Source organism: Salvelinus fontinalis, chromosome 1 (assembly GCF_029448725.1).
Source record: "Salvelinus fontinalis isolate EN_2023a chromosome 1, ASM2944872v1, whole genome shotgun sequence".
In the NCBI taxonomy this organism is placed as follows: domain Eukaryota; kingdom Metazoa; phylum Chordata; class Actinopteri; order Salmoniformes; family Salmonidae; genus Salvelinus; species Salvelinus fontinalis.
The window spans coordinates 66,289,276-66,316,139 of record NC_074665.1 but is presented as its reverse complement, the minus strand read 5'-3'; the positions used below and the strand labels follow the sequence as shown (position 1 = coordinate 66,316,139).

Below are 26,864 nucleotides of genomic sequence, written 5' to 3'. Positions count from 1 at the left end.
TTCCCTTTGTAGTCTGTAATAGTTTGCAAGCCCTGCCACATCCGACGAGTGTCGGAGCCAGTGTAGTATGATTCTATCTTAGTCCTGTATTGATGCTTTGCCTGTTTGATGGTTCATCGGAGGGCATAGGGGATTTCTTATAAGCATCCGGGTTAGAGTCCCGTTCCTTGAAAGCGTCTCCTCTGCCCTTTAGCTCAGTGCGGATAATGCATGTAATCCATGGCTTCTGGTTGGGGTTTGTACGTACAGTCACTATGGGGACGACTTCATCGATGCCCTTATTGATGAAGCCAGTGACTGATGTGGTGTACTCCTCAATTCCATCGGAAGAATCCCGGAACATATTACAGTCTGTGCTAGCAAAACAGTCCTGTAGCTTAGCATCTGTGTCATCTGACCCCTTCTTTATTGACTGAGTCACTGGTGTTTCCTGCTTTAGTTTTTTCTCGTAAGCAGGAATCAGGAGGATAGAATTATGGTCAGATTTGCCAAATGGAGGGCGAGGGCGAGCTTTGTACGCGTCTGTGTGTGGAGTTAAGGTTGTCTAGATTTTTTCCCCTCTGGTTGCACATTTAACATGCTAGTAGAAATGAGGTAAAACGGATTTAAGTTTCCCTGCATGAAAGTCCCTGGCCACTAGGAGTGCCGCCTCAGGGTGAGCATTTTCCTGTTTGCTTATGGCCTCATACAGCTCATTGAGTGCAGTTTTAGTGCCAGCATCGGTTTGTGGTGGTAAATAGACAGCTGCGAAAAATATAGATAAAAAAAAAAAAAACTCTTGGTAAATAGTGTGGTCTACAGCTTATCATGAGATACTCTACCTCAGGCGTGCAAAACCTTGAGACTTCCTTAATATTAGATTTCGTGCACCAGTTAGTTGTTGTTTACAAATATACACAGACTGCCACCCCCCTTACCGGAGGTGGCTGTTCTATCTTGCCGATTCAGCCACGACTCGGTGAAACATAAGATATTACAGTTTTTAATGTCCCGTTGGTAGGATATTTGTGATCGTAGCTCGTCTATTTTGTTATCCAATGATTGCACATTGGCTAATAGGACTGATGGTAGAGGCAGATTACTTACTCGCTGTCAGATCCTTACAAGGCACCCCGACCTATGTCCCCAAGATCTCAGTCTCTTTCTCCTACCAATGACAGGGATGTGGGCCTTTGTTCGAGTGTCTGAAGTAAATCCTTTGCGTGCGACTCTTTAAGAAAAAATGTTCGTCCAGTATGAGGTGAGTAATTGCTGTCCTGATATCTAGAAGCTATTTTCGGTCATAAGAGAATGGGGTAGAAACATTATGTACAAAATAAGTTACAAATAACGCGAAAAACACACAATAGCACAATTGGTTAGGAGACCGTAAAACGGCAGCCATCTCCTCCGGCATCATTATCCATCCATTGATATGATCATTTATTAACAGTTATTTGATTGCTTAAAACAGGGCTGCTTTTGAATGCCAGAGCATGTAAGTGGGCAAGAGGGGAGCGAGGAGGAGAGCGTAATTGGGCAGATATAAAAAATTGTGACTGCGTTTTTTCCTGCTCCAATTTCTCTTTGGTACTGCTCAGTCACAAGCTCTGGGCATGCTCTGCTGCCTAGCATTTTTCATTTACTTTATCACTATTCTTTTAATTAGGCCCATTTGGTTGTAATTATTTAGCCTAACCCATCCACAGTAGCCTATATCTAGTTTATTTTCGACTTTCTAATATTAAGATATGTAGTTTCTATTTTGAAGGACTTCAAATGTATTAGTGGATGTTTTAGTAGGCAATATATAGAATAGAACCACCCTAATATAACTAATCAAGGCCAGTATCGGCTTCTTTTTATAGCTGTAATCGAACAGTCTGTCACCGAGGGCATGCGCAATGGTGATATTACCAAAAGAGAACACCGATTACTGGGACACTTTATTGTATGAAAAATAATAATAAAGAAAAGCCTCTCAATATACAATGGCTCTGCTGTGGTTCTGTGTAGCCTAGTAATTCTAATATACTTGAGACCAGTCTATTGCAGTTAATTTAGTCTACGATTTAATAAGTAAAATATCTTTGAGTAGTAAACAGGGAAACGAGTCCCAGACAGTTTGCAATAGAACATACCAGAGAGGGGCACTGTTTACTAGACTACCTAAATGATTGGAATCATCCATGGTTGTTGGTTATTTACCAGGTAACAAGAAGTGAAAACGAAACAAGGACTCAACCAATAGACTCCTTATTTTACTCAACTAGAGATTGAAATAAATGGTTTCTTTGAAAAGATGAGCCTGGTTGACATGAAAAATACATTCAAGGGAAAAGAATCCACAGACACAGATTATCTTTCTGCACATCTCTTTATTTACAGTGCTGGCTGCCATGGTTAACACAAACGCAGGACATTGAATGCTACCTGAACTGACTCAGAAAAATAACATAAGTAGGCCTACAGTATCGCAGCGAGGTCAAACAAGTGTGTGGGTTAGTCAGATTATCTTGTGTCAACAGCAACACTATTGATTATTCTCAACCCCCAGTGCATGTGGTGTACTATGGTCTTTGCCATGCTCTCACTAACCCAGATTTTTTTTATCTTTCTCTGTCTCTCCTTTCGGGGGACCTGAGGCTCTTGGACCACGAATGAGGACATCCTGGCCTGAGGACATCAGTCACTTGCATGAACACATAAATGGGTTATTAGAAAAGTACATGAATAGAACACAGAAATGTGTTATTAGAAAAGAACAACCAATAATATTTCCATAATTTCCATCACACTGTGTAGCCTTGTGACACTGTCCTACTGGACTCACGATTATAATTCCTTACTTAAATGTAATAGAGTACTATGGTATATTGGAGTCTCATTCTCTTCCTGCAGATAGCAGAATTGAGTCACGCCTTCAAGTCATGACTCAATACTGCCTTCTGCATGATTATAATGAGACCCTGCAGGCCATGCCCTGATGGAATAACGGAATAAACTACCAAAAAGGAATAACCCGTGCCTGTTTACTGTACTAATAAGACATTTATAGTAAAATATCACATTTAAACAGATCCCAAACACACAAAGTAAATAGCCGCTGGTGTTATAGAGTCCAGAGAAAGTGGCAGTATGTAATGCAGGCTGTACGTATGCTATATGTTCTAATGGAGGTCTGCTAGATCGAAAGCTTACTACATGTGCACTCTCTTTCTTTGAAGTGTGCGGGGTGTATCAAATCACATCTTATCAAATTTCTGAGATATAGGGGGGTAAAATAGCTGTGGCATGATAATAACATGAGATTAGAGTAATAGCCTACATCAAATTACAGTCACACGGTTTGCTTGTTAAAACTGAATTGACAACAGACAATAGCAAAAACACACCTTTATTCAAGTGTCAGAACATACGTCTCTCCATCCTTCTATGCCTTTATCAAAAAGAATGTTCAATGCACATACGTACATAGAGGTTATTTTTAAATTAACAAACAAAATTAATTACTGGGCTACTGGTTACTGTGGGTGGGGCAGGCTAAGTAATTACAACCGAGTAGGGCTAATTAAAATAATGGTGACAAAGGAAACAAGAAATGCTATGTAGAGCATGCCCAGAGCTTGTGCCTGAGCATTACCAGAGCGAAATTGGAGAGAGAGAGAGAGAGATGGCCAACACCATTTTTTAAATCTGCATCGAATTACGCTCTGCTCCTCGCTCCACACTCGCCCACTAACATGCTCTGGCATTCAAAAGCAGCCCTATTTTAGGCTATCAAAGAACTGTCAATCATATCAATTGATGGAATCAGTGAATGAATGGCTGCAGCAACCATTAAACGGTCTGATAAGTTGCATAACAAATTAGGCTTAATTAGACATAAGAACAATTAAGTATTTAAAACGCCTTTTTTTACGAAGTCGTTTAAACAAGATAATTCCTTGAGTCTACTTTTTGTCTTTCTTATTTGCCTTGGGCTTCCGTAATGACATGCTAAACTTTGTGAATATATACAGTGCATTCTGGAAAGTATTCAGACGCCTTCACTTTTTCCAAATTTTGTACATTATAGCCTTATTCTAGAATGTATGAAATATTTATTTTACTCATCAATCTACACACAATAACTCATAATGACAAAGTGACAACAGGTTTTTAGTAATACCTTATTTACATAAGTATTCAGACCCTTTGCTATGAAATTCGAAATTGAGCTCAGATGCATCCTGTTTCCATTGATCATCCTTGAGATGTTTCCACAACTTGATTGGAGTCCACCTGTGGTAAATTCAATTGATTGGACATGATTTTGAAAGAAACACTCCTGTCTATATAAGGTCCCACAGTTCACAGTGCATGTCAGAGCAAAAACGAAGCCATGAGGTCGAAGGAATTGTCTGTAGAGCTCCGACACAGGATTGTGTCGAGGCACAGATTTGAGGAAGAGTACCAACACATTTCTGCAGCATTGAAGGTCCCCAAGAAGACAGTGGCCTCCATCATTCTTAAATTGAAGAAGTTTGGAATCACCAAGACTCTTCCTAGAGTGGCGGCCAGGCCAAACTGAGGAATCGGGGGAGAAGGTTGTTGGTCCGGTAGATGACCAAGAACGGACACTCTGGTCACTCTGACAGAGCTCCAGAGTTCATCTGTGGAGATGGGAGAACCTTCCAGAAGGACAATCATCTCAGCACTCCACCAATCAGGCCTTTATTGTAGAGTGACCAGATGGAAGCCACTCTTCAGTAAAAGGCACATGACAGCTCACTTGGAGTTTGCCAAAAGGCACGTAAAGGACACTCAGACCATGAGGAACAAGATTCTCTGGTCTTATGAAACCAAGATTGAACTCTGTGGCCTGAAGGCCAAGCGTCACATCTGAATGCCAAGCATCTGTCTGCCAAGCTGCAGGGACTGGGAGACTAGTCAGGATCGAGGGAAAGATGAACGGAGCTAAGTACAGAGAGATCCTTGATGAAAACCTGCTCCAGAGTGCCCAGAACCTCAGACTGTGGTGAACGTTCACCTTTCAGCAGGACAAAGACCCTAAGCACACAGCCAAGACAATGCAGGAGTGGCTTCGGGACAGGGCTCTGAATGTCCTTGAGTGGCCAAGCCAGAGCTTGGACTTGAACCCGATCTGAAAATGCAGTGACTTGCAAAAGTATTCATCCCCCTAGGCGTGTTTCCTATTTTTTTGCATTACAACCTGTAATTTAAATAGATTTCTATTTGATTTCATGTAATGGACATGCACAAAATAGACCAAATTGGTGAAGTGAAATTTAAAAAATAACTTGTTTAAAAATATTCTAGCAAATAAAAATCGGAAAGCGGTGCATGCATGCATATGTATTCACCACCTTGGTATGAAGCCCATAAATAAGATCTGGTGCAACCAATTACCTTCAGAAGTCACATAATTAGTTAAATAAAGTCCACCTGTGTGCAATCTATGTGTCACGTGATCTCAGTATATCTATACCTGTTCTGAAAGGCCCCAGAGTCTGCAACACCACTAAGCAAGGGGCATCACCAAGCAAGTGGCACCATGAAGACCAAGGAGCTCTCCAAACAGGTCAGGGACAAAGTTGTGGAGAAATACAGATCGGGTTGGGTTATAAAAAAATATCAGAAACTTTGAACATCCCACAGAACACCATTAAATCCATTATTAAAAAATTGAAAGAATATGGCATCACAACAAACCTGCGAAGAGAGGGCCGCCCACCAAAACTCACAGACCAGGCAAGAAGGGCATTAATCAGAGAGGCAACAAAGAGACCAAAGATAACCCTGAAGAAGCTGCAAAGCTCCACAGCGGAGACTGGAGTATCTGTCCATAGGACCACCTTAAGCCGTACACTCCACAGAGCTGGGCTTTACGGAAGAGTGGCCAGAAAAAGTCATTGCTCAACCTTTCAGGAGCCTCTACCCTGGGTCCGGGAGCACCCCCCACCCCCACCCCTACACTGATTAGCATCGCTAGCATAGCGTCACAATTAAATAGTAGCATCTAAATATCATTAAATCACAAGTCCAAGACACCTAATGAAAGATACAGATCCTGTGAATAAAGCCACCATTTCAGATTTTTAAAATGTTTTACAGGGAAGACACAATATGTAAATCTATTAGCTAAACACGTTAGCAAAAATCACCATTTTTCTTTGTCCACCATTGTCTCTCAACACCAGTAGCTATCACCAATTCGGCTAAACTAAGATATTGATAGCCACTAACCAAGAAAAAACCTCATCAGATGACAGTCTGATAACATATTTATGGTTGCACCAAAAGGCATGTGGGAGACTCCCGGAACATATGGAAGAAGGTACTCTGGTCAGATGAGACTAAAATTTAGCTTTTTGGCTATCAAGGAAAAAGCTATTTCTGGCACAAACCCAACCACTCTCATCACCCTGAGAACTTCATCCCCACAGTGAAGCATGGTGGTGGCAGCATCATGCTGTGGGGATGTTTTTCATTGGCAGCGACTGGGAAACTGGTCTGAATTGAAGGAATGATGGATAGCGCTAAATACAGGGAAATTCTTGAGGGAAACCTGTTTCAGTCTTCCAGAGATTTGAAACTGGGACGGAGGTTCACCTTCCAGCAGGTAAATGACCCTAAGCATACTGCTAAAGCATCACTTGAGTAGTTTAAGGGGAAACATTTAAATGTCTTGGAATGGCCTAGTCAACGCCCAGACTTGATTCCAATTGAGAATCTGTGGTATGACTTAAAGATTGCTGTACACCAGCGGAACCTATCCAACTTGAAGGAGCTAGAGCAGTTCTGTCTTGAGGAATGGGCAAAAAATCCCAGTGGCTAGATGTGCCAAGCTTATACATACGCCAAGAGACTTGCAACTATAATTGCTGCAAAAGGTGACTCTACAAAGTATTGACTTTCAGGGGGTGAAGAGTTATGCAAGCACAAGTTTTCCGTTTTTTTTTATTATTTCCTGTTTGTATCACAATAAAAAATATTTTGCTTGTTCAAAGTGGTAGGCATGTCTTGTAAATCAAATGATACAAATCCATTTTAATTCCAGGTTGTAAGGCAACAAAATAGGAAAAATGCCAAGGGGGGTGAATAGTTTTGCAAGCCACTGTAGCTGTGCAGTGACGCTCCCCATCTAATTTGACAGAGCTTGAGAGGATCTGCAGAGAAGAATGGGAGAAACTCCCCAAATACAGGTGTGCCAAGCTTGTGGCATCATACCCGTGAACACTCAAGGCTGTAATCGCTGCCAAAGGTGCTTCAACAAAGTACTGAGTAAAGGGTCTGAATACTTATGTAATTGTGATGTTTCAGTTTTTAATGTTTAATACATTTGCAAAAAATGTTTTTAAAAAACAGTTTTTGCTTTGTCATTGTGGAGTACTGTGTGTAGATGGCTAAGAGGAAAAAAAGTATTTCATATATTTTTGAATGAGGCTGTAATGTAACAAAATGTGGAAAAAGTAAAGTGGTCTGAATACTTTCCGAATGCACTGTATACAATACCTTTCAAGAGTTTGGGGCCCTTAGAAATGTCCTTATTTTTTAAAGAAAAGCACATTTTTTGTCCATTAATATAACATCAAATTGATCAGAAATACAGTGTAGGCATTGTTAATGTTGTAAATAACTATTGTAGCTGGAAACAGCAGATTCTTTATGGAATATCTACGTAGGTGTACAGAGGCCCATTATCAGCAACCATCACTCCTGTGTTCCAATGGCACGTTGTGTTAGCTAATCCAAGTTTATTATTTTAAAGGGCTAATTGATCATTAGAAAACCCTTTTGCAGTTATGTTAGCACAGCTGACAACGGTTGTGCTGATTAAAGAAACAATAAAACTGGCCTTCTTTAGACTAGTTGAGCATCTGGAGCATCAGCATTTGTGCATTCGATTACAGGCTCAAAATGGCCATAAACAAAGGACTTTCTTCTGAAACACGTCAGTCTATTCTTGTTCTGAGAAATGAAGGCTATTCCATGTGAGAAATTGCCAAGAAACTGAAGATCTCGTACAACGCTGTGTACTACTCCCTTCACAGAACAGTGCAAACTGGTTCTAATCAGAATAGAAAGAGGAGTGGGAGGCCCCAGTGCCCAACTGAGCAAGAGGACAAATACATTAGTGTGTCTAGTTTGAGAAACAGACGCCTCACAAGTCCTCAACTGTCAGCTTCATTAAATAGTACCCGGAAAACACCAGTCTCAATGTCAACAGTGGAGAGTCGACTCCGGGATGCTGGCCTTCTAGTCAGTTTTACAACTGAATGCCTTCAACTGAAATGTGTCTTCCGCATTTCACCCAACCCCCCCCCCCCCGCTGTCTTAATCGACATCCACGTCTTCGGCACGCGGGGAACAGTGGGTTAACTGCCTCGCTCAGAAAATACACCATATATAGTTTCTACAGGCACTACTGAGTACTCCCACCCCCACTTTTATATTTTTACAAAATATAGTATTTTTTTAATATATATTATTGTAATGACCTGACTAGATCATAAAAGAACAACTGTCCAGACAGAGGATTGAGTTTCGAACGGACGGTTTATTAAACCAACTTTACACAGGCTACTGTTTGGCCGTAGCCCACGCCAAAAAAATGAAAGATAACCCACAAGCCAATCGTGACCTTCTCTTGTGAAGCCCAGACGTGAGAGAGAGAACAAAGGCAAAACCCGGTCTTAACTTCCAATGCTCCATCCCCCTGCCCAACCCCCCTCCACGCCACTCCGCCAACCGCCAGGATGCCCGGCATCAGAACATTCCAGGCATTCCCGTGATTGGCAGATAGCAGGTTGATTGACATGTCGGACCCCGCGAACACAACCACCTACTAGCCTAACACATAACACACAGCTGTCTGTGCGGGTCGCTACACAGCCCCCCTACCACAAAGTCCCTCGTCCCCGAGGGAACAAACAAAGTCTCTGAAGCGACCCGGAGGTCTCCTTTGCCTGCGTGGCCGTGATGGTCGCAGAGTGCCCCTCTGGGAACCAGGGGATGAAGGCAGGGATATGGGGGACAAGGAAGCGGGAACGGGTAATACAGTCCGTGGCTCTGGGGAACCACGCGGTGACACAGGGGGGGAGACAGGGGGAGTGGGCTGTCTGGAGCCTTGTCTGCGGCACCTGGGGTGGGTGCCTGGAGAATGGCATTGCCAGTGGGGGTTCCTGGGGTTTGGGGAGAAGAGGCCCCTCTGTATGGGGCTAACCTGTCCCGGTGCAGTGCCACCTTTCTCCCCCTGGGAGGAAGCTGCACCCGGTAAACAACCTCCCCTACCCTCTCCAGGACACTGCAGGGTCCCACCCAGTGACTGTCCAACTTGGGGCATCTGCCTTTTTTCCTTAGCGGGCTGTAGACCCAGACCAGCTCCCCAGCCACAAAGTGCCTTCCCCGGGTGTGCACGTCATAGTTCCTCTTCTGGCTCACACCTGCATTCACCAGCTGCTCTCTGGCGAAGGTGTGGGCTGTCTCCAGGCGGTCCTGGAGTCTCCGGGCATACTCCGGCCCCGGGGGAACATGAGGGTTATCCAGGGGCCGACCAAACGCCATCTCCGCAGGGGTGCGGATCTCTCTCCCCAGCATGAGGAGGGCAGGCGTGCAGGAGGTGGAGTCTTGGACAGCGGAGCGGCATGCCATGAGGACCATAGGCAGGTGCTTGTCCCAGTCACGCTGGTGTTTGGAAGAGACGATGGCCAGCTGCTGTCCAAGCGTTTTATTGAAGCGCTCCACAAGGCCATCACTTTGAGGGTGGAGAGGAGTAGTGCGGGTCTTGTGCATACCCAGCCTCTCACACATGGTGGCGAACACACGGGAGTTTCTGCCCTGGTCGCTGTGGATGGACTCTGCAGCTCCAAACCTGCTGAACATCCCCGCTGTCAGGGCGTCGACGATGGTCTCTGACTCCTGGTCAGGCAGAGCATAGGCCTCGGGCCATTTTGTGAAATAGTCCATGGCCGTGAGCACCCAGCGGTTTCCACTGTCTGTGGTGGGGAACGGCCCAACTACATCCACTCCCACCCTCTCCATGGGAGCCCCCACTGGGAACTGTTGGAGCTGAGCATGAGAGCGGCCTGGGGGGGCCCTTTCTCGCTGTGCAGTTGTCACAGCGGCGACAAAAGTCCTCCACATCCCTCTTGTGCTGCCCCCAGTAGAAGCCCTGACGGAGACGGCGCAGTGTTTTTGTGACCCCAAAGTGTCCAGTCCCCACCCCCCCATGAGTACTCTGGAGCACAGCCTCCCGCAATGCTTTTGGGACCACCACCTGCCACCTCTCCTCTCCCGTAGCTGACTCCTTCCATGCCCGCTGTAGCACGCCATCAGCCAGTCGCAGTCTCTCAAACTTTGACCACAACCCTTTGGTCGCGAGTGAGAGCGCTGTCACCTCTTCCCATGGTGGCCTCACCTGCGCCTCTACCCACTGTAGCACTGGCTGTAGGTCTGTGTCCCGTCCCTGCTGCTGCCGCCATTCAGCCACGTCGACAGTCTGCAGCTCACAGCAGACAGGCCCGCTCGCCCGACACACTGTGGCACAGACCCCCTCTGCACACAGCTCTCTCTCCCGTCCCTCTCTCCGTTCACAGTGGCGGCAGCCGTCTGCAGTACAGGGCCGACGGGACATGGCGTCGGCGTTGGAGTGGCGTGCCCCTGCCCTGTGCACCACCGTGAAGTCATACGGCTGAAGCTCCTCCAACCAGCGTGCCACCTGCCCCTCTGGCTCTCTGAAAGACATGAGCCACTGGAGAGCAGAGTGGTCAGTCCTTACAGTAAAGGGCAGGCCACCCAGGTAGTACTTGAAGTGTTTGACGGAAGCCACAACAGCCAAGAGCTCCCGCCGGGTGACACAGTAGCGGCGCTCATGTTTGTCAAATGTTTTGCTGAAGTACGCCACCACTCTCTCCCCCTCTGGCCCCACCTGGGCCAGCACCCCACCCATGCCCACATTGCTCGCGTCTGTATTGCTCGCGTCTGTGTCCAGGATAAAGGGCAAGGTGAGGTCAGGGGGGGCGAGCACGGGGGCCTCGATCAGTGCACGTTTGAGGGTGTTGAACGCCTCCTCACACTCCACTGTCCAAGTGAAAGCCTTGTCCTTCGGCAGCAGGCGGTTCAGTGGAGCAGCAACGCTTGAGAAGCCCCGTACAAACCTCCTGTAGTACGAGGCCAGGCCCAGGAAGCTCTTCAGCTGACGCTGGTCGGTGGGGGTGGGCCAGTCTCTGACATCCCTTACCTTGTCCTCCATGGTGCTGATCCCCTCCTTCCCCACTCGGTGGCCCAAGAAGGACACCTCTCTCCTCATGAAGTGGCACTTCTCGGGGTGGAGCTTCAGACCTGCGGCAGCCACCCTCTCCAGCACACGTCGTAGCGCCCCCAGGGCTGACTGGAAGGAGCTGCCATGGGCCAGGATGTCATCGAGGTATACCAGACACTGCTGTCGGGGGATGCCATCCAGCACCCTGTCCATCAAACGCTCAAAAGTAGCTGGAGCGTTGCACAGGCCAAAGCACAGGACCTTGAACTGCCAGTGTCCTCTGTTAGTGGAGAACGCAGTTTTGGCTCTGGCCTCTGGGGAGAGGGGCACCTGCCAGTAGCCACTGCGGAGGTCTAGTGAGGAGAACCAGGAGGACCCCCTAACCAGGTCCAGCGACTCATCGATACGTGGTATGGGGTATGAGTCCTTCCTGGTTACCTCATTCAGCCGCCTGTAGTCCGCACAGAACCTCAACTTGCCCCCCTTCTTCGGAACCATGACGACTGGCGCCGCCCAGGGGCTGTCTGAGGGCTCAATGAAGTCTGCCCGCTGCATCTCCAACACAGCCTTGTCTGCCGCCTCCTGGCGTGCCAGCGGGATACGGCGGGGACGCATCTTGATGGGTCGAGCATCACCTGTGTCGATCTCATGCTGCACCAGATGAGTCTGACCCACCTCTTCCTCACTCAGCGCAAAGCTGTCTCTGAATTCAAACAGCAACTGCCACAACCGTTCCTGCTGCTCGGGGTCAAGACCAACACAGTTCCTCCCCCATATCTCCCTCACTGCAGACAGTGTCCTCTCCTCTCCCATCTGGGGTAGCTGGGCCGGGGGGGGCGCGACCCGGGCTCACAGAGGGCTGTGTCATGGAGGTAGCTGGGGGAATGTAACACACCGCAGTAGGTGACAGGGGGGCTGGGGAAAAGTCACACACATCTGTGGGGGAGGTGGGGCAGCCATGAGTCTCTGCTGCTTTAACTGTTGGAGTAAAGGGTTTGTTGGGTTGAGTGATTGTGACATTAGGGGGGGCCATGGTGACTTCCGGCCCTCCCTGGAAGCTCAGTGTGCCCCTATTTAGGTCTAACTGGCAGCCTGTGCTCCTAAGAAAGTCCAACCCCAGGATACAAGGGTCCTGCACAGCCACCACCCACACAGGATGACGCACAGTCCTGCCCCCTACTGTCAGAGTCATTATTCCCTTCCCTTTCATGGGTGCCAGCTCACCTGTGACTGTGCGGAGCTGCACAGTTGTAGGCTCACACTGAGTCCAACCTGGCACAATATCCGGCCTCACCAGGGTTACTGTGGACCCAGTGTCCACCAGGGCGGAGCAGGGCACCCCCTCCACAGTGACAGGGACATGACAAAAGTCCCCAACACAGGTCCGGCCCACCACAACAACAGGCTCCATCCGCTTGCTCTCGTCTGCTTCTGGGGGAAGTGGAGCCTTGCTTCCCCGTCTGTGCCGGTGGGCTCCTCCTGAAGATGATGGTGGTTGGGATAGAAAGCCAGGGGTCCGCACTACCCGGTCTATGCGGACCCCGAGCCGTTTCCCTGAGCTCTGGGGGACATGGGGCAATTTCGGCGCAGATGGCCTGGCTGGCCACAACCCCAGCAGACCCTGGGACCAGGGTGTGTGTTTCGTGCCGCCTGTAGCGACACAGCACGAATGAGTTCTGTCATTTCAGCCACCCATGCAGGCTTTTCCGGCTCCGGGCTGCTCTGCCCCCCAGCTCGCACAGAGGGTGTGTCTCCCTGCACCCCCACCAAAGCCCCAGCCCACACCAGCTCCCTCTCCAAAGCCATCTCCAAGGCTATCTGCAATGACTCAGGATGAGCCAGCTGGGTCTGTATGCGCAGCTCCGTAGGAGAGAGCGCCTGTATGAACTGGTCCCGTGCTAGCTCGCTCTGCACGGAGGGGGGCATGTGAGCATATGCCCGCCGAGAGAGGCTCTCAATGTCATTAGCTAGCACCCGTAGAGGCTCTCCAGGCTGCCTGCGTCTATTACTCAGTTCGGAGCGCAGTAGCCCGGGCTGTACACACTGTCCATAACGCCTCCTCAGTGGTCCCACTAAAGCACCATAATCATGTCTGTCCTCGGGGCTAATCAATATCAAACAGGCCAGAGCCTCATCCGTGAGGCATAAAGCCAACTGCAGTGCCCTTTCTTCATCCGACCACCCCCTAAAATGAGCTAACAGTTCAAACTGAGCATGAAAAGCTTCCCAATCCGCCTTACCGGAATACTTCGGGGTCTTAACAGATACGGACGCAGCCGGGGACTGGGCGCCGCCATGTTTGTTTACATCCTGAGCCCCAGATTCCTCGTCCCGCCGCGTCGACGTCACTACTTCAGCCCGCCCACCAGAATCCGCGCGAAACACAGTCGACGAAGCACTCATGCCCGCTTCAGCCGCCATCACTCTAACGTCCTCCCTCAAGCGGCCTCTGGGCTCCGACGCCCTAGCGATCTCCTCAGCCAGAACCCCCGACGTCCATGCACACGCACCTCCTTGGCCATAATCGTCCCCTACCTCCACCTTCACTTTCGGATTCCCTCGAAGCATTTTCACCCCCGTTCTCACCTACGGTAGCTAGCCACAGAAGTCAGCTAGCTAGCTGGCTAACTTTTATCACTGTTTTTACTTCTGACACCAATGTAATGACCTGACTAGATCATAAAAGAACAACTGTCCAGACAGAGGATTGAGTTTCGAACGGACGGTTTATTAAACCAACTTTACACAGGCTACTGTTTGGCCGTAGCCCACGCCAAACAAATGAAAGATAACCCACAAGCCAATCGTGACCTTCTCTTGTGAAGCCCAGACGTGAGAGAGAGAACAAAGGCAAAACCCGGTCTTAACTTCCAATGCTCCATCCCCCTGCCCAACCCCCCTCCACGCCACTCCGCCAACCGCCAGGATGCCCGGCATCAGAACATTCCAGGCATTCTCGTGATTGGCAGATAGCAGGTTGATTGACATGTCGGACCCTGCGAACACAACCACCTACTAGCCTAACACATAACACACAGCTGTCTGTGCGGGTCGCTACACAATTATCTTTTACTGTAAGCCCATATTGTCAACATACCAGTCTGAGCATTGTATTTTTCCATAGAGGTCTTAAAATAATGTTAAAATAAGCACAATAAAAATCGACATTGATTAAAATGTAATATCTTTTGAATGAGTTATCCACCTTGCAATGTTTTGAAATGCGAGCTTTTATTTGGAAGTTTTCTTCATTACCACATGAAAGTGACGTCATTGTTAGTGCTGCTTGCAGAATAGTAGTGATCCCTTCCTACTGCTGAACAGTAAACATTGGGACTACAGGCGTCTACGTGTGCAAATTTCTAACTAATTTGTTTTACGTTTAAATGAGCAAATACCAGGTAAATTCATTATTTTCAAATCTGAGTAGTATGCATACATTTCAAGTGGTGTTTTGTCAAGTGTTGGGTACCTTTCTGTTCGCTAGTTAGCTAGTTGTAGTTAGCTATTATTTTGTAGCCTAACGTTGGACTGGCTGAACGTTACTCCTTGCAGTCCAAGTACCTCACATGGTCTGTTTAAAGGGCGAATTTACTTTGGAAGCCCAAAAAGCCAAATACTCCCATCTAAACGCGAATCGAGTCTCAATTGCGATATAGTTATAGAAACATAAATCCCCCCTAAATTCACTGTCTTTATCATTGAGTCAGTGCCACTTTGGTTTGTTTTTGGACAATAATTTCCCACTCCAGGTTAGGTGGACGTCATATTGTATTTGTATCTCCCCTTTTCTTATGCCTAGTATATGGATCAGACAACGTCGTTTTTATTGATCTGTTTGTAAGCGTCAGCAGAGTAGGCTACCCTGTAGTTTGTCGTATTAAAAACATTATGCTGTCTCCAGTCAATGTGTAGTAGAATTGCATGAAATGTATTTGATAAGCCTAATCTACGACACTACTCGCTCCATTGAACAGTAATTGAGTTATTATTAGCCTAAATTATTATTAGCCCAAATTATCACTATCCAATCTAATCATCACATTAGTAATAGTAGGATATTTCACATAAGTCTGCAAATGCGAGGATGCATGGAATTACTTTATTATAACAGTGCATGTTTATGCTGAAAATTAGCTTCCCCTAACTTAATACCTACACGCCGCCTATGTTAAAAGGTATAGCTTGTTAAAAGTGATATGACATCTTTTCTAGGTCCACAGATAATCGGGATTCTATCATTACAACTAGGCTATAAAAACAAGTGTGCACGCTTGGGTGTCTGTACCAGTAAGAAATTAAATCTACTTTAACACCAGACTAACAGTCATGATTTAAGGGCTAGCTGTGAACACCCCTTCAAATTTGGGGATTCGTCTTTTTTAGCCACACCCGTTGCTGACAGGCGTATAAAATTGAGCACACAGCCATGCAATCTCCATAGACAATCATTGGCAGTAGAATGGTCTGTACTGAAGAGCGCAGTGACTTTCAACCTGACACCGTCATAGGATGGCAATTTTCCAACAAGTCAGTTCATCAAATTTCTGCCCACCTAGAGCTGTTATTGTGAAATGGAAATGTCTAGGAGCAACAACTGCTCAGCCTGGACCGCCAAGTGCTGAAGTGTGTAAAAATCATCTGTCCTCAGTTGCAACACTCACTACCGAGTTCCAAACTGCCTCTGGAAGCAACGTCAGCACAATAACTGTTCGTTGGGAGCTTCATGAAATTGGTTTACATGGCCGAGCAGCCACACACAAGCCTAAGATCACCATGCGCAATGCCAAGCGTCGACTGGAGTGGTGTTAAGCTCGCTGCCATAGTACTCTGGAGCAGTGGAAATTTGTTCTAAAGTGATGAATCACGCTTCACCATCTGGCAGTTCGTCGGACAAATCTGGGTTTGGCAGATGCTCGGAGAACGCTACCTGCCCCAATGCATAATGCCAAATGTAAAGTTTGGTGGAGGAGGAATAATGGTTTGGGGCTGTTTTTCATGCTTCGGGCTAGGCCCCTTAACGCCACATACAGCATACAATGAAATTCTAGACGATTCAGTGCTTCCAACTTTGTGGCAACAGTTTGGGGACGGCGCTTTCCTGTTTCAGCATGACAATGCCCCCGTGCACAAAGCGAGGTCCATACAGCAATGGTTTGTTGAGATCGCTTTGGAAGAACTTGACTGGTCTGCACAGAGCCCTGACCTCAACTCCATCGAACACCTTTGGGATGAATTGGAACGCTGACTGCGAGCCAGGACTAATATCCCAACATCAGTGGCCAACCTTACTAATGCTCTTGTGGCTGATTGAAAGCAATCAGTCTAGTGTAAACCCTTCCCAGAAGAGTGGAGGCTGTTAAGGCAGCAAAGGGGAACCAACTCCATATTAATGCCCATGATTTTGGAATGAGATGTTTGACAAGCAGGTGTCCACATACTTTTGGCCATGTAGTATATCTTGGTCTAGGCGACGTTCTGACTTCTCCATACAGTTTTCAGCCATTAGTTTCGCCCATGACTGGCTCATGTGAACTACAATCCCGATGCTGTGTTTTAACTTTAACATTTAGAAACTTTAATCATTGCTTGCGATACAGCTTTCGAAACATATCTTTCATCGGCGAGAAAGAATCCTTTAAATAAAAAAGATACACATACTGTAGCAGTTTTGAACTGATCCTTACAGTTAAGTGTGCCTCCATCCGAAGAAACTACACTTCCCAGGTTACACTTACACAGGTGTTCGGCGCATGCTAGATAACTAATTAGCTCAGGTGGTCGCCTCTTGTCTTCTGTAAAAAGCGCTGTAACATGGAGATATGGCCTTGTGGGAACACTAACCCTATCAAGATGTGTATCAATTTAACCTTTTTTAAATAATTATTTCTCGTTATGAAAGATACGGTCCTTATGTTTCAAAAACTGCACCACAACTGACACGTGTTATTGTTCAGATTGAGCCAGTGCCTAAAATTAACACCCACCAAATGCGGGTAGATTTTGGCATTAGCGGGTAAAATGTCTATTTCACCAGCAAAGGTTGACGGGTGGTCAGGGTTCTACGATGCGAGCATTTCACTCGCATTTGTGAATAAAAATAGTCAAGTATGATCACATTTATATTAAAATAAATGCTGCAGTAGCTGTAAGTATTTTCGCCGTTTTGTTTCATAGCCGGTAAAATAATCACACAAAGTCAAAACCACGAATCCTATTGCCTATTTCACCACGCGCTGCAACACTGCCTGGCTGGGGGCTGTGTACACGCAAAGAGTTGAGTGAAATACCTTTTTAGAAGCGCTGTGCACAGGCATAAAAGTTGGTCTAATTTACTTGAAACGAAGGTCTACTGAAGTGAGACTTTGTCATTGTGTTTCTTGGCTCTTTACTTTGTTTTGTTCACAAACTAGGTTGTTTTTCTTTTTGAGTTTCAACTGCTAGGGAAGAGAAGACCATATGGAGCCAAATACATGCCAAAAAGTTGTTAGGATTGTAAGAAAATCCATTTGTAAATTGTTAGGATCTTAAGAAAAGCCTTGCGTGAAACATGAAATCTAAATGTTAAAATAGATCTGTAAACGTACTATGTTACGACTATTAATATTTACACGTTAAATTCTTACTTTACGTCTCCCTTTACTCTGTTACAGATATTTTTTATGCGTACAAACTGTTGTCAGTAATGTGGCATCTGCAAAGGACATGATCTGAACGTAGCTAGTCGAAGTTAGCTAGTCAATCAAGCAACTCTAGCCCAGATGTTAGTTTGCAGCTTCCGGTTTAATTTCCAAAATAAAAGTCTGGAGCTTGTTTTAGAACTGCATTCAATAATGGCGTTATACCAGTAGATCCCATAGTATAGGCTTGGGCCTTCAACAAATTACTTGTGTGAGAATGATAAAGAAACAGAAGAGCCTTGTCTAGAATAACCACCTGAGCTGCAAAATAGAAAGCAAATATGATATTTTTTTTAATATATATTTTTTATATTTTATTTCACCTTTATTTAACCATGTAGGCCAGTGTAGAACAAGTTCTCATTTACAACTGCAACCTGGCCAAGATAAAGCAAAGCAAAGCGGCAAAAACACACGTATAACACAATAGAAAAAATCTATATACAGTGTGTGCAAATGTAGTAAGATTAGGGAGGTAAAGCAATAAATAGGCCATAGTGGCGAAATAATTACAATTTAGCATTAACACTGGAGTGATAGATGTGCAAGTAGAGATACTGGGGTGCAAAATAGCATAAATAAATAACAATATGGGGATGAGGTAGTTGGGTGGGCTATTTACAGATGGGCTGTGTACAGGTACAATGATCGGTTAGCTTCTCTGACAGTTGATTCTTAAAGTTATTGAGGAAGATTTAAGTCTCCAGCTTCAGTGATTTTTGCAATTCGTTCCAGTCATTGGCAGCAGAGAACTGGAAGGAAAGGCAGCCAAAGGAGGAGTTGGCTTTGGGGATGACCAGTGAAATATACCTGCTGGAGCGCTGCTACGGGTGGGTGTTGCTATGGTGACCAGTGAGCTGAGATAAGGCAGGGCTTTACCTAGCAAAGACATAGATGACCTTGAGCCAGTGGGTTTGGCGACGAATATGAAGCGAGGGCCAGCCAACGAGAGCATACAGGTCGCAGTGGTGGGCAGTGTAAATGGGGCTTTGGTGACAAAACGGATGGCACTGTGATAGACTACATCCAGTTTGCTGAAAAGAGTGTTGGAGGCTTTTTGTAAATTACATTGCCGAAGTCAAGGATCGGTAGGATAGTCAGTTTTACTATGTTTGGTAGCATGAGTGAAGGAGGCTTTGTTGCAGAATAGGAAGACGATTTCTAGATGTAATATTGGATTGGAGATGCTTAATGTGGGTCTGGAAGGAGAGTTTACAGTCTAACCAGACACCTAGGTATTTGTAGTTGTCCACATATTCTAAGTCAGAACCGTCCAGAGTAGTGATGCTAGTCGGGCGGCCGGGTGTGGTCAGTGATCGGTTGAAGAGCATGCATTTAGTTTTACTTGCATTTAAGATCAGTTGGAGGCCACGGAAGTAGTGTTGTATGGCATTGAAGCTCGTCTGGAGGTTTGTTAACACAGTGTCCAAAGAAGGGCCAGAAGTATACAGAATGGTGTTGTCTGGATAGAGGTGGATCAGAGGATCACCAGCAGCAAGAGCGACATCATTGATATATACAGAGAAAAGAGTCAGCCCAAGAATTGAACCCTGTGGCACCCCCATAGACTGCCAGAGGGCCGGACAACAGGCCCTCCGATTTGACACACTGAACTCTATCTAAGGAGTAGTTGGCGAGGCAGTAGTTTGAGAAACCAAGGCTGTTGAGTCTAATCCGCTATCTAAATATGCCATTCTGTTGTGTGTTATTTAATGGCCATATAATTGCATAATTTATTTTTATAGCCGCGTGGGGCTATTGTGGTGATCATGTAACCTAATGAATCACACTTTTTCCAGTATTTGGGAGCACGGACTGTAGGCCTCATATTAGGCATTTCGACTGTTATATTAATGAATTCCATTCTATATAGGCTTGTTATAGCCATTTGCGTTACACAACCCCATCACGCAGAGGCTATATCCATTTCAATAAATGAGACAAAACTAAATATTGATTACGTCTTAGCTGTAACCTGTCCTGAGCGAAATAGCCAAGGGGTCCCAAATGGTCAAGACTATCTATAGCCTATTCTTATTGCGAGATCTTTTTTCCCTATCAGTCACTGCACGTGCTGCTTCAACAATTTTTTCACATTTATTTAGAGGCTGTATTTAGAGGCCTGTGAGCTAGTCTTTGTTTTTATATAACTAGGCAAGTCAGTTAAGAAAAAAATAGTATTTACAATGACGGCCTACTCTATAATAAAAACAGTTAAACACAAATAGTTAAAAAATGATTCCGCAAGACACCAGTACCCAAAATGAAGTACCCAAAAACCCTAAATTGCGATGCCTACAAGTTGAAGGACTATTTTTTTTTATTTGGATAGGCCTAAATTAAACATTTAATTATTAAAGTGAATACACATGCATTTCAATAAACAAGTGGATAAGACTGTTCTATTCTCTTTGGATCCTATTGCAACTCAGACAAATGACTGAATGGATGACATACTGACTGACTGAACTGAATGAAGGATTAATTAAATGTTCAAATATGTTGGAATGATGAGTTGCACGCATCATGCATGCTCTGCACTTTATTTGGCTAGTAGGCAAATAGGCCTACATTAGGGTAAAATTACTATGACTGCATGACTCCGGAAGGTCATCTTCTGAGGCTGAGGGGTGCTTTTCCTCAAGGCGCATTGTGCTGTGCTGCTGCATGGAGTTCACAAGCTCTTCACCTGGGCAGCAGTGTCGCAATGGGGGGAATGGCCTATACGGAGACTACCTAAGCTCCACTGCAACGTTTAACCTCTCCCTTGTTCATTTCAAAGTCCATATGTTCATGACCCAATTCAAATAAATTATGTCAAATTATTTTAAATTCATATTAACTCCTCCTACAGAATATGTTTTGCAAGATTGAGTGATGAAATAAAAATCTAAATATTGAGTGGCAAAGACTCCAGTGGTCATACATAATTCATAGATTCACCAAACATCTATTATTCTGTGTTTCATTATTCCTGGTAGATACTACTGGTTAGGATTTCAGACAGAGCCCAGAGAATGGGATGGTGCAATATTGAATTAGTCATATTTTGATAAGGTACACTTCACCCAGCGACATGCCCATGCTGTGGAGATACACCTAGCGGACTGAAAATGAACTGTTGTAGGCATAATACAGCTAGTGCTATCTAGACTGGTACTGGCAAACAAATCCATTACCGTAGCTACCTAAATGTGAAGTAAACTCAACAGGAGTAATAGAGAATGGAGACTTTTAACTTGAAAATGTGCAGAATACCTTTTTCTGGGTTCCCTGACTTCTGTTTTTTTTATTTTTTTATACTGCGTTATGCTTGTTCGAGTAGCACTCCTAACAGACTGTTTGGTGTACGTTTTTTTGTTGTTGTTGGTGAGATGAAACTGCCAAAACTCTGAAAGGTATTATTGTACATCAGAATTGCAACACAAGATTTGTTCAAGCCTAAAGGTATGTAATCGTTACATGGTGTTTGTATGTTCACAGATTAAATTTCACACATTGCTTTTCTTACGAACCTAACAATACATATGTTCAAGCTTTTGGCAGGTATCTGGCTCCATAAGACAACACTTCTACTAATAAGGCTCAATCTCACAGGCACAAACATGACTGGAGTCTCACTATCATGATAACCTCCTGCCCTGAAAGGGGCAGGTGAAAATGTTTGTCTCATCTGTGATATTCTTGTTAAAAGACTCTGGTCACAAAAATTGAATTATTCAATATAGCACATTAAAAATAAATGTATTGTTTTAGAAACATTACAAGTCATGTGCAGTCTTTTGTTGGTGTAATTTTAGCAGCAAAAATAAAACCGCTGACTGGCTGGTGGACCAAAAAATAAATGTTATGACCTGGTGAGTGTCTGTGCATGAAAACGAACCATCTTTCACTTGAGAAATACTACAGATGATCCATTATGTAGACCAGATACTCTAGTGGCAGTTATAAAAATGATAAGATATGTCTTCAAAAATGGAAGGCAGTCAGGAGGCAAGATCAGGTGGGACCATTCTAGCCAATGAGAGGGCAGATGAACAATCTGATTTTTGATTATCCCTCGCTTTGACTCTTCCTCTCTAGAAAAACTGCATTTTTTTCTTGATTTTCAAGCAAAGGTCTTTTAAGGGAGGGGCTATGTGAGCACATTCTTTCGGTTTGCCTAGTCGAAGCCAGCCAAATCGAAATATGCAGAAGCCTTAAGATTTATTGATGTGTCCCAATACTCCTGTTCCACAGCACTGCAATGGCAATTGACTGGCTTGGATTTGGCTATGCTGCAGCCATAGCCCTGGGGGGATTCATGGGGTACAAGAAAAAAGGTAGGAGTTTCCAGTCAAGCATTTCAAAATACACAAAGCAACATGAATTTGTCTGTGTCATTGTTTCATTGACCCTGTTAACAAGACGATGGAAAGTAATAGCTATTTTTGTATTTTTTTTACTACAGGTAGTGTCATGTCACTGATAGCTGGGATATTGTTTGGCAGCATGGCCACCTATGGGGCCTTAATGATTTCATATGACCCAACCAAGACTTTCTATTCCCTCGGTAAGTATGCCTACATGTTGGTCACCAGAAACCTGAATTAAATAAAATTTATTATTTTAGGCCTTGACACGTCTTTAAATAGCATTTCATAAATGTATAAATCTTTATTTTCTCAGTTGCCTCAGGAGTGCTGACAATAGTGATGGGAATGAGATTCAAGAAATCTGGGAAAATAATGCCAGCTGGCATCATGGCAGGACTAAGGTGAGAATCACCAAATGTGCACTATACTCAGTATTGGTTACATTTAACTCCTTTTCATTGTATTTGTTTGAATGTTTCAAATTAAATAATGAACATGCACAGTCAATATGAAGTTATCATATCTGGTTTCTTTATTCAGTTTGCTGATGGTCCTGCGACTTCTCTTCATGGGTGTGATTGTAATGTGATTTGAACAACACAACTGTCTAAAGTGAGACTGAAAATATCACTGCAAGGGATGAAGTTCCATTTGCACATTGTTTGTGCTTGCCTATGTATTATTTTTGTAATGATTTGTTCAATGAATATGGGAACAGAAATACAGTAACATTTACTACTTGATCTGAAGGTATGACTACTTACTTAGACGATCATGTTTAGCTGCCTCACTGTAAATAACCTAATAACTGTTTGATATAAATGATGGAATAGCTCAGAACAGACATGAAGTGTTTAATTACAGCTGATATTTTGTTTAACAGCCTTTTGTTTTGTGTGTGTATTATTGAAAAACAAATACTTGTTCTACTTGAACAATTTGGTCCTTATTCATACATGTTACAAGAAATGACAATCTGGAATAATGTATATCTTATATTATATTCACTTCAACTCTTTACATTTCTTAGATAAGCATCAGTGCTTGAAGTTGAACACCTCATACACAGTCTTTACATATAAGTCATCTGGTTGAGGCTTTCTCTTGCTGCCTGGCTGCAGGAACTTCTGAATAGCTGGCAGGCTTTTCATCCTCCCTTGAAAAGCCTGAAAAAATAATTTGCACCCAATCAAGAATGAATCAAATGAAGTATCTATGGATATTTTGACCTTTCTTTCAGATAGTCAGCAGCATATGTCCTAATTATCTCTCCTTCCTCCCAAAGTGTGCCTGGGTTCACTTTCCTTAACCGATTTGAAAGGAAATGACAGTCAAATAAATATGCCTCCACCAATCCAATGCTTTTAGATTTGTGGGAAGTAGTGAACGAGGGCATACTTGAGAGATTATTGAGACGCAGTACAGTACATTTAAAAATAGACAGGGTGTTGTAGCAGTACATTCGAAACAGTATGGCCAGACTTATGTTTATCTGTATGAAAATGTGCAGCAGGTATGCAATATTCATATGCTGTTTGGGTTATGTGAACCTGTAACATGTTTTGATGAGATGCACTTCAAATGTATCAAGATTTGTCTAACTTATTTTGTCAAGAACAAAATACATTTGTAATAAACTTTACCTTAACAACAGGGAATTTGGAGAGAATTGTAGGAAATTTCTCCTCCAACATCAAGGTGATTTCAAGTAGCTGGACATCAGCACAGCTCAACTGATAACCCACCAGGTACTGGGAGCTAGCGAGAGCCTGTAAGAAATCAGCGCACACCCTCACATTAGACAATACATAAACTTGTACAGACGTGCCAACCTTTTCACTTAGCAGACATGGTATTTCGCAATGATAATAAAACTGCTTAGATTCAGGTTACTTTAGTGAGCCCTACCCTTCCCAGTCGGCCAAGGCCCACAGTACCTTTTCGAACACGGGAATGTAGCGGCTTGTAGCTTTCCTCTCAATGTCCTCCAGTTTAGTTTTCTTGGTGTCAGGTGAAATGAATGGCAACATCATTATCATTTCCATCAAGTCCCTCACACCTTCAGAATACATGTCAATCCTAAAGGTAAATGAAAACCAAACCCTTAGCAGAATTCCCCCCCTTTTGTACGAACAGCTACCATTATGCCTCTAACACAGCCAAACAAGTAAATACGACAAATATGACATTAAAATTCATACATGACTCGTTCTTTTAGGTCATTCCCGTAAAGATTGTATTTCCCTGCTATGTAGTTTAGGATAGCCTTGGTTTGAACCAGCTTCATTCCATCAATTTCCACCAATGGAACCTGCTCAAACATGAGTGCTCCATCTGGGGGGGGAAAAGGTCCAACATTTAAACACCCTTCAACACAATGAGCATGTTATCGGCGTTATTAACACTGTGACCAAACTTACCACTCAACAGCTTTACATATTCCTCGTGCTTTGTCATATTCACTTCTTCAAACTATGGATATAAAATGTATATTTTCAGAACGACATCAGTTTAGTGATCCATCTGTGCATCGCCTGTAGGCCTGTCCACTATTTCACTTAGGGTAGGTCTACTTTGAAAATGCAAGTCCTGTAAACAGCCCACAGCCACATTTTTTTGTATTTGTTCAGCCTACTTACCTCAACTCCAGCAACTGCTAAAAGCCATCGAATTGACTCCATTTTCCCCCTCCCATTGAAATAAGTCAACACCACTTTTCCAGACATGGTGAAATTAAAGTTTACTGCAGGAAGGAAACAACCACACTCCATTACACTTTCATGTGCAAATGCAGTAATGTTGTGTTTGATACATTGCAGTAGATTTAGTGTATGCAGGCAAATCCCTGTCTGTTTGCTAAAAGTAATGTGCATTACTTTTACTGTGCATTTTAAATCAGACTACTCAAACTATTTTTTTTATTTAACTAGGCAAGTCAGTTTAGAACAAATTCTTATTTACAATGACGGCCTACAATGGCCAAACCCAGACAACGCTGGGCCAATTGTGCGCCTCCCTATGGGACTTCCAATCACAGACGGTTGTTATACAGCCTCAACTAGAAACATATATGAAAATAAAGCTGAAAAAAAAAGCCTACAAAACATACGGTTGTCTGTTTAATTATCAACCTACAATTCTAAGATAAGTTTAAGAAATACTGACCTTGTGTGTCGGAGAGAAGTATGAACTTGTGTGAACACCAAAAAAGTTAACTTGCAAAGTTATGTAACGCCACACCTTTGGAACTCCTTCCGGACAATCTCAGGGCTGTTCAGACTGTTGGAGCTTTTGGAGCAAAGTCTAAGTGGAAAGGTTTCCACTTAGACTTTGATATGGTTATATACTGTATATTTGCTTTGTTTAAAAAAAACACGTTTTTTACTTTTATTTTATGAACTTTGAGATTATTCTTGTATAATAAAAAGCGCTTTACAAATGTCATAAATTATTAATGACGTAGCAGGCGGGGGGTGGGACGTCTCTTCTGCACTGTTCAACAAATCCAGTAAATGTGGAGGAGGAGTTAAGATGGAGTGTCGCCTTGTTAATGGTCGTCACTAGTTTCCACAGCCACAAAGTCTTAAACCCTGCCTATTTCTACAATTTATCTTATTAAAATCAGATTTTAAACCTCAACCACACTGCTAATCTTATACCTAACCATAATTTAAGAAAGTTCATCTGTGTCGTTTACAGTGGGACAAGTGAAGCATAGTGGGCAGAACAGGCAAGGAGGTGTGCAAAGCCAAGCACGAGCTAGCGAGAGCCTATTGGGGCCTTGTTCCGAAGTGCGCGTGTGAACAAACTCCATTCGACCTTGCACTCTTTCTAAACTATGCATTTTTTTTGTAACTTTGGCAAAGCGTTAAGTCTGTTACAAACACAGCGCACTGTGTTCGTAACAGATTCTAGTTTTGGGAACAGAAAAATGTATTAAGATCAATGTTTCATCAATGACAACATTTGCAGAATGTCAGCCCAGTTTACTTCCATCCTCTCCCACTTCCTCTCACTACATTTGGTGGTGAGAATGTTCAAAACGGATGCTTCAGGTCTGTGTCCTGTCCCTGGTGCTGCCCCCATTCAGCCATGTCGACAGTGCAGCTCACAGCAGACAGGCCCGCTCGCCCGACCCACTGTGGAACAGACCCCCTCCTTCCCACACAGCTCTCTCTGCAGTACAGGGCCGACGGGACATGGCGTTGGAGTGGCGTGCCCCTGCCCTGTGCGCCATTGTGAAGTTGTATGGCTGAAGCTCCTCCAACCAGCGAGCCACCTGCCCCTCTGGCTCTTTGAAAGACATGAGCCACTGGAGAGCAGTGATGAGTCCTTACAGTAAAGGGCAGGTCACCCAGGTAGTACTTGAAGTGTTTGATGGAAGCCACAACAGCCAGGAGCTCCCAACGGGTGACACAGTAGCGGCGCTCATATTTGTTGAATGTTTTGCTGAAGTACGCCACCACTCTCTCCCCCTCCGGCCCCACCTGAGCCAGCATCCCACCCATGCCCACATTGCTTGCGTCTGTGTCCAGGATAAAGGACAAGGTGAGATCAGGGGGTGGGGCAAGCACAGGGGCCTTG

General features: G+C 44.5%; 2 protein-coding genes across 2 annotated transcripts; one reads left to right on the top strand and one right to left on the bottom strand.

The window, feature by feature from the left end:
* The first annotated feature begins 14,541 nt into the window (after nt 1–14,541).
* LOC129860130 (transmembrane protein 14A-like) lies at nt 14,542–23,165 on the top strand. Its single transcript, XM_055930456.1, has 5 exons — nt 14,542–14,646; nt 22,165–22,247; nt 22,376–22,477; nt 22,594–22,681; nt 22,821–23,165. The coding sequence occupies exons 2-5, from the start codon at nt 22,172–22,174 to the stop codon at nt 22,867–22,869; spliced, it is 315 nt and encodes a 104-aa protein (XP_055786431.1). The 5' UTR covers nt 14,542–14,646; nt 22,165–22,171; the 3' UTR covers nt 22,870–23,165.
* LOC129860121 (glutathione S-transferase 3-like) lies at nt 22,790–25,548 on the bottom strand. Its single transcript, XM_055930443.1, has 7 exons — nt 25,446–25,548; nt 24,920–25,023; nt 24,701–24,752; nt 24,482–24,614; nt 24,218–24,359; nt 23,924–24,049; nt 22,790–23,446 (listed from the first exon to the last, which is right to left on the bottom strand). Exons 2-7 carry the CDS (start codon nt 25,004–25,006, stop codon nt 23,318–23,320), a joined length of 669 nt encoding a protein of 222 aa, XP_055786418.1. The 5' UTR covers nt 25,007–25,023; nt 25,446–25,548; the 3' UTR covers nt 22,790–23,317.
* Nucleotides 25,549–26,864: the final 1,316 nt, after the last annotated feature.

Coding starts and splice junctions, on each gene's coding strand:
- LOC129860121 (XM_055930443.1), bottom strand. CDS start 25,006: ATGTCTGGAAAAGTGGTGTTGACTTATTTCAATGGGAGGGGGAAAATG. Junction 24,050..24,217: donor ACATTCCCGTGTTCGAAAAG/GTACTGTGGGCC, acceptor GATTTCTTACAG/GCTCTCGCTAGCTCCCAGTA. Junction 23,447..23,923: donor CCAAATTCCCTGTTGTTAAG/GTAAAGTTTATT, acceptor TTATTTTTTCAG/GCTTTTCAAGGGAGGATGAA.
- LOC129860130 (XM_055930456.1), top strand. CDS start 22,172: ATGGCAATTGACTGGCTTGGATTTGGCTATGCTGCAGCCATAGCCCTG. Junction 22,478..22,593: donor CAAGACTTTCTATTCCCTCG/GTAAGTATGCCT, acceptor TTATTTTCTCAG/TTGCCTCAGGAGTGCTGACA. Junction 22,682..22,820: donor GGCATCATGGCAGGACTAAG/GTGAGAATCACC, acceptor TTCTTTATTCAG/TTTGCTGATGGTCCTGCGAC.